The sequence below is a fragment of the Ahaetulla prasina genome, chromosome 4 (genome assembly GCF_028640845.1).
Source record: "Ahaetulla prasina isolate Xishuangbanna chromosome 4, ASM2864084v1, whole genome shotgun sequence".
Classification (NCBI taxonomy): domain Eukaryota; kingdom Metazoa; phylum Chordata; class Lepidosauria; order Squamata; family Colubridae; genus Ahaetulla; species Ahaetulla prasina.
Genome location: NC_080542.1, coordinates 24,448,404 through 24,460,108, shown reverse-complemented (window position 1 = coordinate 24,460,108; position 11,705 = coordinate 24,448,404). Strand labels below are relative to the sequence as shown.

The 11,705-nt window shown below is 42.2% G+C and overlaps 1 protein-coding gene across 2 annotated transcripts in view; it reads left to right on the top strand.

The window, feature by feature from the left end:
• The first annotated feature begins 382 nt into the window (after window positions 1-382).
• Window positions 383-11,705, top strand: part of LOC131198472 (brain-specific angiogenesis inhibitor 1-associated protein 2-like) — a 34,003-nt gene continuing 22,680 nt past the window's right edge. Inside the window, exons 1-5 of one of the 2 annotated variants that reach the window (XM_058183160.1) lie at window positions 383-601; window positions 5,369-5,444; window positions 5,576-5,662; window positions 10,467-10,528; window positions 10,762-10,833. In XM_058183160.1, the coding sequence (XP_058039143.1) occupies window positions 554-601; window positions 5,369-5,444; window positions 5,576-5,662; window positions 10,467-10,528; window positions 10,762-10,833 (345 nt within the window). In that variant the 5' untranslated portion in view covers window positions 383-553. The remainder of the gene's footprint in view (window positions 602-5,368; window positions 5,445-5,575; window positions 5,663-10,466; window positions 10,529-10,761; window positions 10,834-11,705) is intronic. The other variant, XM_058183159.1, reaches the window with a different exon arrangement.

Below are 11,705 nucleotides of genomic sequence, written 5' to 3'. Positions count from 1 at the left end.
AAGGCTGAGTTTGACAGTGTTGAGGGAATTGTTTAGCAGAGTAATGGGGTTGGGGGAAAAACAGTTCTTGTGTCTAGTTGTTCTGGTGTGCAGTGCTCTGTAGCATATAATATATGAGATAACAGGTAAAAGTATAAGCATGATTTAGATACATGAAAAGAGTAAGTAAAAAAAAGAATGTTAGGACTGGGACGGTAGACACGTGGGTGCACTTATGCACACCCCTTGCACTTATGCTTTCCGCTTTCCCCCACTTCATTGGAGCAGGACGTGTAAAGGTTCTCAGATCCGGGCTGCAAACATCTGGAGCGCCACTAGTGGCCATCCATATGTTTGCAGGCCAAGTCTGCAGCCCTAAACTTGTTTGGTAGGCGTGTCGAGCATACAGCTGACATCGGCGCCGCTTTTGACTTTTTGCTCCCGAGTGGATCCAGCTGCTTCTTCCCTTCCTTTACGTCCCTACTCTAAGACCCTCCCCTTGCTCTCCCCCCGCCCCACCTCCTTTCCAGTCCGCTCGTCCAGGCCCCTGGAGCTCGCTGACCGTCCAGGCATCATGTCCCGCTCGGAGGAGGTGAACCGGCTGACCGAAAACGTCTATCGGGTGAGCCGCACTTCGTATACTTTTGTTACAGGTTCTTCTCCAAAACTTCTTTCTGTCTTCCTTTCCCTCCCGTCCCTTCTTCTTTTTCTTCTCCTCCGTTTCCTTGGATTTCCTTCCGCGACTCCCTCCGTCTTTCTCTTCTCCTGTTTATTCCACCTCCGCAAATTGGCTGGTCCATCAATCGATCCCTCTCAGCCTCGCCCCCTCCCCTTTCTCTCTCCCCCCCCCAGGAACCCCCTTTCTGCTCCCCAAATTCAATTCGTTATCCAAGTTTGTCTTTCCATTTTCCTCTTTCGCCTTGGTTCTGCGCTGGATCATGCATTTTGGCTTTTTGGTCGCTCTTCGCAGCCTTTTGTTCGCCTCCTAAAAATCGGAGGGTGGGAAGGGGGGGTTAGAAGCAACAGGAGGTGGGTGGAAAGAGGAATTGGGACAAAATGTTCCAGAAGCCCCCTCACTCCGCTGCGCCCCCCCCCCATCTTTTGGAGGCAGAGAAAATGCCAGACTTCAAGGCAAAATTAATACCAGGAGCTAGTAAGTTTTCCCTTTCTTTCTGTTAAAAATCCACTGCCTAATTACTAAAACCAAACGGAGAAATTTGCAGAGGCGAAAAAAAAAGTTTGATGCGGATAATTGCTATTAGCGGATACATTTAACGGTTTGTAGCGGTTAGGGCGCCCATTGCGTCGAATGGCGTTCGGAAGCTTTTTTGCCTTTGCTTCGGCTTCATGGGTTTGAGCCCGGACCACCGTGAATTTGGGTGTATAGCTGGAACAATTTGGGGAAACTTCGTCAAAGATTTCTTTTACCCGGTTCCTTCTTTGAAACTAACCGGCAGAATCTCTAGGAAAGTTTCCTCGAGTTCGCACGTGAAAAAAAAACCCCGCAGAATATAAATTCAATAACAAGAAGAAAATAAATCAATACAAGAAGGCAGGGAGTTTGGCAGATTAGGTTCCGGTGAAGATGGAAGAGTTTGGTGGTGGTGTTCTCCTCCAACCAATGGGAAACGTTGGAAATTTCTTGCCAAATCATCCCCCCCCCCCTCCAGCTTGGCTGGGGATGAAAAACGAAACTTAACCCATTTGTTGCTCACCCTCCTTAGAAACATTTGGTTCCCCTTCCCTAATTATCTTGATGGCGACTGAATGGGTTATTTCCTTATCTGTAAAGGAAACACGCATCAGCCAGGGTTCCTGTGCTCCCTGCTTGTTGCTGCCATAACTCAGGGAAGCTACATCTGGCATGGCATGGGGCAAAGCCATCCTTTGGGGGGGGTGGCAGGGGTGGCGGGGGGGGTGGCGGCGGGAAGCTCCTTTAAGGTCTGCAGTATTGGAATCATGAGGATAGTAATAATGCCTGTGGGAAGCTGGACTATGTTGTTCATGCTCATCAATATTTCTTAAATTATGGGAATATTGTATGCCAGCTTTTGCAGTAAGGCCAAGGATATGGGACCAACAACAACCCTATAGGGTAGGACAGAATGAGATGGAGACTTTATTAGACCCATTGGTTGAATGACAAATGTTCATCTTGATCTTTCTGGACCAAATCTGCACTCTAATTCTGTTTCACAATGTGTAGTGGATACATGCTTCTAAAAATAATAATTACCATTGCAGGATCCAATCTGGGTTGGTCACTGGGACCAGAGGTTTAGTCTTGGGAGTTTTCGAACTTGTGCACATTCCAATAGAAAGAAATTCCCTGAGGATGGACTCAAGCACAAATCCAATAGCTTGGAAGACTAAACCTGTGGGCCAGGTGACCATCTCAGGTTGCATCTTGCAACATTATGCTGGGACACGTATATTTGCCTTCATTCATAATAATTATTGTTTATGGTTTGGCTGTTGGTTTTGTTGACTTTGACAAGAAGAAGGAGATGTCTGGAAAGGAAGCCAACAGGGACTTCTATTTGACATGATGCCTCTTTTTAGTGCCAGGCAGGAACATGCCCTCTAGGTCAGAAGTCTCCAACCTTGGCAACTTTAAGACTTGTGGACTTCAACTCCCAGAGTCCCTCAGCCAGAAAAGCTAAGCTAAGCAAAGCAAAGCTGGCTGAGGAACTCTGGGAGTTGAAGTCCACAAGTCTTAAAGTTGCCAAGGTTGGAGACTCCTGCTCTAGGTGATGACACATGGCTGGATTACACATGTGGCAGGAATGTACTGACTGACTTTTATTTTATTTCTGAGTTCAAGAGGGGATGCTATTTCTCTGCATTGATTTTTTAAATAAGTATCTCCGCAAGAACAGATCAGCATCTCTAGTCTTGAAGAAACTACAATGTCTCTGCAGGGCTGGATTTTTTGCATTCAGGAAATGTTCCCCCTGAAGAACATTTCAATGGTGTCTAGGCACGTAATGCCAGGGATTTGAACAGATGCACTCTTATCTCATAAAGATTCCTGTGACTCATCTAATAACTGTTGATGCAATTTCAAGCTTATAGATGGGCAGGTCTGTTCAAGAGGAGATAGAGTTTGGAAAAGTCAAAATAACAGCTGGGTTTTTGTGATGCACGTGTATAAAAAATGTTGGGGCTTTGATTTCGAGAAGGACCTGCGTGTTCATCACATGACACAATCACCATCTGGAATTTTTTATCCTCCATGTTGGCCCCACCATAAATGGGAAGTTTTTTGGTGGCACTACAACATTAACCAAACTCAACCATAAGTGGGGTTGCCCCAGTTTTCTGCCACATGTGTAGACAATTCATAAAATAAACTCTTCCCTTTGCCATTTTTCAATTAGGCTTCCTCTGTGCACCTTATCCTCACTTTTATAATACAGCTAGTCCTTGATTTACAATAGTTCATCTAGTGACCGTTCAAAGTTACAACTGAAAAATGTGACTTATGATTGTTTTTCACAACCCTAACTTTTGCAGCATTCCCCCATGATCATGTGATCAAAATTCAGATGTTTGGCAACCAGTTCATATTTATAATTGTTGCTGTGTCCCAAGATCCTGTGATCACCTTTTGTGACCTTCTGATAAGCAAAGTTAATGGGGAAGCCAGGTTCTCTTAACCAGGTTACTAACTTATCAGCTGCAGGGATTCACTTAACAACTGTGGCAAGAAAGGTTGTAAAAGCTCATTTAACAAATATCTCACTTAACAACAGAAATACTGGGCTCAATTGTGGTTGTAAGTCAAGTACTATCTGTACTGTATTGCAGTATTATAAAGCATAACCCAAAATATTATTAGCTCTGCTATAGTTCTGCTTAGGACCCAATTAGAAAGCTGAAACACAAGTTGTGTCTGAATATGCCTGGAAACTCACTGTTTTCAGATCTGGAAGCCATCTTTTACATTTGGGCCTTCAGGCCTGCCACATTTTTCTACTGTGGGAAAATGGGAGGGGGGGATTGCATAGAGTACAGGCGATCTCTAGTCAAAATAATATCCCTTTATCAGACAGTCAAGGATGCCTTAGCCTCGCTCCTGGAGTCGGATGACTGGGAGGTGTCTCCAGTTTGGACAGTGGATGTTTGGACCATATGGTGGATATGTGGGTGGTGGACAGGAACTTGAACTTTCAATTGGTTGCGGAAAACCTGGAAACTTTCAGATTTCGGTTTTCCCAGATGTCCCAATATGATATCTTCAATAAAAAGAAACCTTGAGGAATCTCAAGCCTTGGAGTCTTCTTTCATTAGGGATGTTACTTGGAGCCCTGACAAGTGTAGCATAAAGAGCAAATTTGCCAACTGAGAACTGCTGTAGCCTCTTATTCAAATCTTTGTCTGTTTTTGAAGTTTGCTAGGTGAAATGGGGTCACACACACAATCATACACAGACACACAAAATCATATTCTCCTCACTTCTGCATCTTTTCCATACTTCTGACCAATGTATTTCTCCCTACACAACCCATATTTTCTTCTCTTTCACATATATTTACAGTGACCAAAGAAGACTTCTTTTCCCCAAAAAAGCTGTCCTTTAGATTTACTTTCCAAAAACTCATCTTTGTCCTATATTTGGGTTATTTAAATTTTATCATACAAATAGTAACAATTAAATCTTTCATATTCATGTGAAAAATAGGAAAATTAAACTGTATTTATAAAATAAATGCACATATAGTTTGATTTTAGATACTAAAATGTGTGCTTTTTGTGAAATTTTTCTTGGTTTTGCTCTTAAATTTTCATTTGTAAAGCAAAGTTATAAACATAAACAATTACGTTTTTGTCATTATAAACCTCTTTAAGATATGCCACTTTTTCAGGTTTATCCTTTATTGTTTCAAAGAAATACGGTGGTTGTATATATATTGGATCTTTTTTCCAAAAAGCTACATCCACTTTCAAGCTCAGAGGTTGCTAAAGGTGATCTTGCCAAAGTTTATGTACTTTTAAATTCCTGTTAGATTATAGTGGGAAAGTAAAAACATCTTAGATCTATAGAGATTCTCAGTCATCCAGGTCATGGTTGTCCCAAAGGTGCGTTTCGCTTCTCATCCAAGAAGCTTCTTCAGCTCTAATTGAATGGTGGAGAATGGAACGATTTATATTCCTTGCAGTCAAGGAATGTAAATCCCTCCATTGTCTACCATTCGGTCGGAACTGAAGAAGCTTCTTGGATGAGAAGTGAAACATCCTCAAGGAAAAACAAAGAAAGTCCAGTTTCCTTTTGAAAAAGCACCTTTGGGACAATACATTTCAGGCTTTCTCTGGAGATTGGGGAGGTGCTTAATTTTGTATCAGGCTAGAATATTTTATGTTTTATTTTCTTCCCTATTCTGACAAGGTGATTCTGGACCAGTTCAATCCAAGTTTAAGGAATTTTGTTACCATGGGGAAAAGTTATCAAAAATCCCTCTCAGGTAAGGGAACACCCCATTCCAACTCACTGCCTCTGAATCAGGTCAGCATTGGTCCTTTGAAGGAGAAACATCTGTATTCAGGTTTCATTATTTGATGTCTGTTCTCTCCCACTCCCTGTCCACCTTTACAGGGGTTACTGTTGCTGCCAAAGGCTACTTCGATGCCTTGGTGAAACTTGGTGAGTTGGCCAGTGACAGCCAAGGATCCAAAGAGCTGGGTAGGTTTCTTGATTGATCTATTTTGTCTCTTCCAAAACAACAACCCATGTTACCTCTTGTGGCACACTTCTTGTGGAGAATTCTTTATGGCTTCACCAATGTTCTAGTAAGAGAACAAACAGGAGAATTTAGATTTTCTATGTTGTTATCAGTCAAGTCTGATGCTTGGCGATTCTGTGGGGCAGGTCCCACCACATCTTCCGATCTTGCACCATTTCTTTGCTCTGGCTGGTGTCAGCTTTGATAGTGTCCAGTGATGGGATTCAATTTTTTTTACTACCAGTTCTATGGGCGTGGCTTGGTGGGTATGGCAGGGGAAGGATACTGTAAAATCTCATTCCAACCCCACTCCAGGGGAAGGTTACTTCAAAATCCCCAATTCCTCCCGATCAGTTGGGACTCAGACAGAGAATAGATGGGGGCGGAGCCAGTTAGAGGTGGTATTTACTGGTTCTCTGAACTACTCGAAATTTCCGCTACTGGTTCTCCAGAGCTGCTCAGAACCTGCTGAATACCACCTCTGATCCAGCCACCATGTTCTTTAATGGCCTGGTTTCCTTTTACCACCAATTCTTTTTACTTTTCTGTAGATTTTCTATAGAACGTCACAAAGTACAACATAAATAACTTCCCCTAACCTTTCAGAGCTGTTGAGACTTCAACTCCCAGAATTCTTAGCCAGTATTGACAAAGGAAATGCACTGGCAGTGTATTGGGGGTGGGTATTGGGGAAGGTTAAAACAGCTTTGGACAGAGTTGGTCAATTAGACTACTTATCTAGGCTACAAAATTCCGAGCAGGCAGTAAGTGGGAAGAAATACAGATAGTCCTCAACTTATAGCCATTTGTTTAGTGACCATTTGAAGTTATAATGTCCCTGAAAAGTGACTTATGACCATCTTTCATACTTACGACTATTGCAGCATCCCCAGGGTCACAGGATCAGAATTCATGCTCTTGGCAACTGACATGTGTTTATGACAGTTGCATTATCCCGGGATCATCTGATGACCACTTGTAACCTTCCCAGCCATCTTCCAAGAAGCAAAATCAATAGGGGAACTCAGATTTGCTTAATGACCACATGATTCACTTAACAACTAGAGTGATTCACTTAACTATGGCAAAAAAAGGTCATAAAATGAGGCACAGCTTGTTTAACAACTGCCTTGGTTAACAATGAAACTTTGGGGCCCAATTGTAGTCATAAGTTGACGATTATAGTGTTTTCTGCATGGCGGTGTGGCCATCTAACTCCTGTCTGAATTTTTGCAGCTCAGATATAGTGGCCTGAGTATTGTTGACTGGAGAATTCTGAGAGTTGAAGTCCAGATGTCTTAAATTTGCCAAAGTTGAGAAAGACTAGTTTACATTATGAAGATTGGCATTGTGACCTGTTCATTTTCCCCCTTTCTGGTTTGCATACGTATATTATGTGATCAGGTACTTTTATAATTTGGCAACCAAATTATATTGGTGGCATCATGGAAACCATCCCCAGAGAGAAGCAACTCCATGTATTTAAGATAAACTGAAATGAAAACTTAGTTCTGTGTTCAGCAGAATCAGCTGGGAAATTTTGCTTCTGCTGTACAGTTTTGTACTGAGGAAGAATTGTCAAACATGCCATTTACAGCTGAGAGAAAAATAGGGATTTTTTTCATATCTAATTATTGTCGGAACCCATCCACCTCCAAATATTGGTAAGTATGTCTATAGATATTCTCAGTCATCCAGGTCATGGTTGTCCCAAAGATGCTTTTTCAAGAGGCAACTGGACTTTCTTGTTTTTCTTTGAAAATGTTTTGTTTCTTATCCAATATGCAATACAATGCAGTGAGACGTGGAGATCTGTACATTGGAGAAACAAAACAATCATTTCATAAATGCAAGGCACAATATAGGAGAATAAACCCGTCAGGACAAAGTTCAGCAATCCATCTGCATTTAAAAGATAAATGCCACTGTTTTGAAGACAGAAAAGTACACATTTTGGGTAGAGAGGACCGCTGGTTTGAAAGTGGGGGTCAAAGAGTCCATCTATGTCAAAATTGAACAGCCCTCTCACAACAGAGGGGGAGGAACACGATGGCATCTATCTCCAGTCTGCAACACAGTCCTTTCAGCAGTCCAAAAAGGCTCCACAGCCATTTGGACTATTCAGATGACCCTGAACACACAGACAAACCTCCAGATGGTCTCAAGGACTCTCTGCAAGAATGTAAATGAGCAGCTGTCTGCAAGGAGTATTAATCCTTCCATCCCCCACCATCCAGTCAGAGCTGAAGAAGTTTCTTGGATGAGAAGTAAATGTCTTCAAAGAAAAATAAGAAAATCCAGTTGCCTCTTGAAAAAGCCCCCTTGGGACATCAATAAGTATGATACAGCCCAAGAACAGGCTTATTGCTGATGCAGTTAATTATATAACTATCCGTAAGCTACTTTAAGTTATTTTGGGGGCTTTGGAATTTTTAGCATTTTATTTTCTATGAATGCCTCCAGAATTTTCTTGAGGACCACAGGAGTTGTTGGAATGCAGATTATGTTTGTAGCAAACATTTTGTTACAAAGCAGAGGACATTATCATTCCTGACTTTAATTAAAACATATTTTGTAAATGATATTAAGTGTAAGCAAGCTGGTGGACCTAGACAAGTAAATGGCAAGGACAACATTAGACTTGATGCTCTTCTAGCTGTGGATGATGGGACTCGTAAATATCTGGCACACTTGGAGGGGACTAGTTGCGAAAGGCTGTTCTACATCAATAGATTTTTGCATGTCTTTTAAGTAATTCCTAACAACTTGTATTTTTTTTTAATGTGGGGATATGCCTGTCTACATTCATGATATACAGGTGGTCCTCGACTTACAACAGTTCACTTAGTGACCATTTGAAGTTACAGTGGCACTGAAAAGAATGAGTTATAACAGTTTTTCATACTTACGACCATATTGTCATCCCCATAATCATATGATCAAAAATATAGACATTTGGCAACTGGTTCATATTTATGACGGTTCCAGTGTCCCGGGATCATGTGATCTCCTTTTGTGATCTCCTGACTAGCAAAGTCAATTAAGAGGCCAGATTCACTTAACAACCAGGTTATTTACTTAACAACTGGCGTAATTCACTTAATAACTGTGGTGAGAAAGGTCATAAAATGAGGCAAAACGCAGTTAACTAACGTCTCACTTAGTAACAGAAATGTTGGGCTCTATTTTGGTTGTAGATCGAAGACTACCTGTACAGTTAATCATCAATTTACAACCACTATTGGGACTGGAAAATGTGATGCTAAGTGGTATGGTTGTTAAGTGAAGTATCACAGGAGTGCACCTGATTTTATGACCTTTTTGTCACAATTATTAAGCAAGGCAACACATGACAATGACTTGCAACCTTCCCTACCATTTTTCATCCGGCTCCGGAAATGTTCAAATATAAATGCGAGATGTTCTCAAGTGCCCAGATTGCAAACAAATGACCACAGGAAAGCTGCAATGATCATAAGTGTGAAGGCTGGTCATATGTCACTTTTCTCAGCACCATCATAACTTTGAATAGCTATTAAACAAATGGTTGTAAGTTGAGGATTACCTGTATATTACATCAGTGGTCCCCAATCTTTCCAGCTTGGCAGCCCAACCTGATGTGGTGGGGTGAGATGGGATGAGTGGCATGCACATGCTTGCACAGCTACATTTGTGCATGTATCATGTATACACGAATGGAGCTTCACGCGTGAGCAGAGGGTACTGTCATCGTTCCAGAAAAACCCCTTACCAAGTAAAAACTCCGAAGCACGCATCTTTCAAAGTTCTTTTACTAGGATAGGTAAACTGGCACATCTGGGAAAATCCGAATTTAAGAGATCCGGGTTTTCCCTCAGTAAATCAAAACTCCAAAACCACCCCCTCACTCCTCTGCTGATCACATGCTCCCATCGCCAACCGTCCCATCTCGAGACAGCACTCCGGCCACTCCTTCTCCAGATGCAGGACCAGCCTGACTTTGACCGGCAGGAAGAATGTTATTGTGTCTAATGGCAACTCCTCTACTAAATCCCCCCTCCTACTTTCCCACACAGGAGAAAGTGGCAGCATGGAAGCTTCTGGCCTAGTATGGCTTCCAAAGCTGACAGGTACCTTTACTCTTGTGCGAAGTTCCACTTGCACAAGCAGCAGGCACTTACGCTTGTGTGCAAAGCTCCAGTCGCATGAGCAGAGGGCATTTGTGCTCAAAGCTTCATTTATGTGAGCGAAAAACACGTACATGAATGGAGCACCACCCATTAGCACAAGTGCCCTCCACTTGCACAACTGGAGCTTCACATGCACACTTGCCCATTTCTCCTGTGACCCAGTAGCGTGCTGTGGCCCGGGGGTTGGGGATACCTGTATTACATAAATTTAATGTCTTTAAATTTAAAACCTACCATAACTAAAGTATATAGATCACGGGTTGCTGACTCAAGGCAGAACGTACACAGCTGTCTCCAAAGCTCTTTAGAGCAGGGTTTCTCAACCGTGGCAACTTTAAGCAGTGTGGACTTCAACTCCCAGAATTCCCCAGCCAGCATTAAAGTTGTTGAAGTTGAGAAACCTTCCTCTGGAGCATGAAAGGCCTTGCTTTGCTGGTTCCAGTGGAAAGCTTTTTCTTCGGATAACATCAGGGAATGGAATTAACTACAAAGAAGATTACCCTGGGACAGAGAAAGCAAGCAGGGTACGAAAAGATCTTTAAATGTGGAGGGACTGCCTTAGGTGCATTAACCCTTCAGTTGTCTTGGCCTTCAGGTGATACCTTGTTCCAGATGGCTGAAGTCCACAGGCAGATGCAAGTACAGTTGGAGGAGACGGTGAGTATCTATATGTGATATTAGCCCAGCAGCAGGCCTGCCCGTATTAGATTAATAGCCTGCTTATTCTGGTGCTACATTCTTTTGTCCTGCAGGCTTATTTTTCCTAATAGCATGTCAATGTCTCATAGCCATTTCTAGGACTCAAAAGAGAGGGGAGGGAGGGAGAAGCATTGATCTCCTTTGCCCAATTGTCATCTGCCCTTCTCTGCTTTCTCATCCCTTGTTCTTAGCTGAAGTTTTTCCACTCTGAGATGCTATCCCAGCTGGAACACAAACTGGAACTGGATATCAAATATCTGATGGTAAATGAAAAGATTCATCTACATCTCTCTGGTCCATAATTTCAAATTTATTTCTCTTTGGCTGACCATCGCCTCTTCCTGATTATTATATATTTTATCCAGTCCATAATGGCTGCATTCTCATAGCATGCTGTCATAAACCATGTTGACATAAAGTGGTAAGTCAAAACTAAACATGGCTTAAAGCAGTAGTAAAATCTGAACCAGTTTACTACTGGTTCACTGGCTGCCCATGCGTGCTGCGTGCGCATGCATAGTGCAAACCACACACCAAAAGGAGGCATGGGGTAAGTAGAACAGCACACAGTGTTATCAGCTGTGGCGCAATCTCTTTTTTTACAACCTAATTGGATGAAGAGGTAGTAGAAAAAATGCTTTAAAAGTAAAAAAAAAGCCTCTGACAATCAGGCAACTCAGCTGAGATCGTCAGAGCCTTTTTTTCCTTTTAAAAGCATTTTTTTACAACCTATTCGGTGGAAGAGGTTGTAAAAAATGCTTTTAAAAGTTAAAAAAAAACAATCGCACGGCTCAGCTGGGCATGGGCGGGGGTGGTGGTGGTGGTGGGTTTCTTAATTAGTGTAGCAGAAGAGCAGACAGAGCTGGTGGGTGGAGTTAAGCATGTTGCATTCCCATAACCACTTCCGAAGTCCAACCTCACTTGAATTCCATTGACCTTTATCTGGCACCAATTTTGTGCTGAACTTTAGTTGACCACATTCTTGTATATAGGCTTGAATAAATCTATCCTGCAACCTTACAAAAGGTCCTGATTTTCTGTTTGATCAGCCAGCATTTCTCAGGGGACCCAGTTTTCCAAATCTAAAGACCAACACATATATTGGATTTAAATTCCCAGAATCTTCCTGTCAATT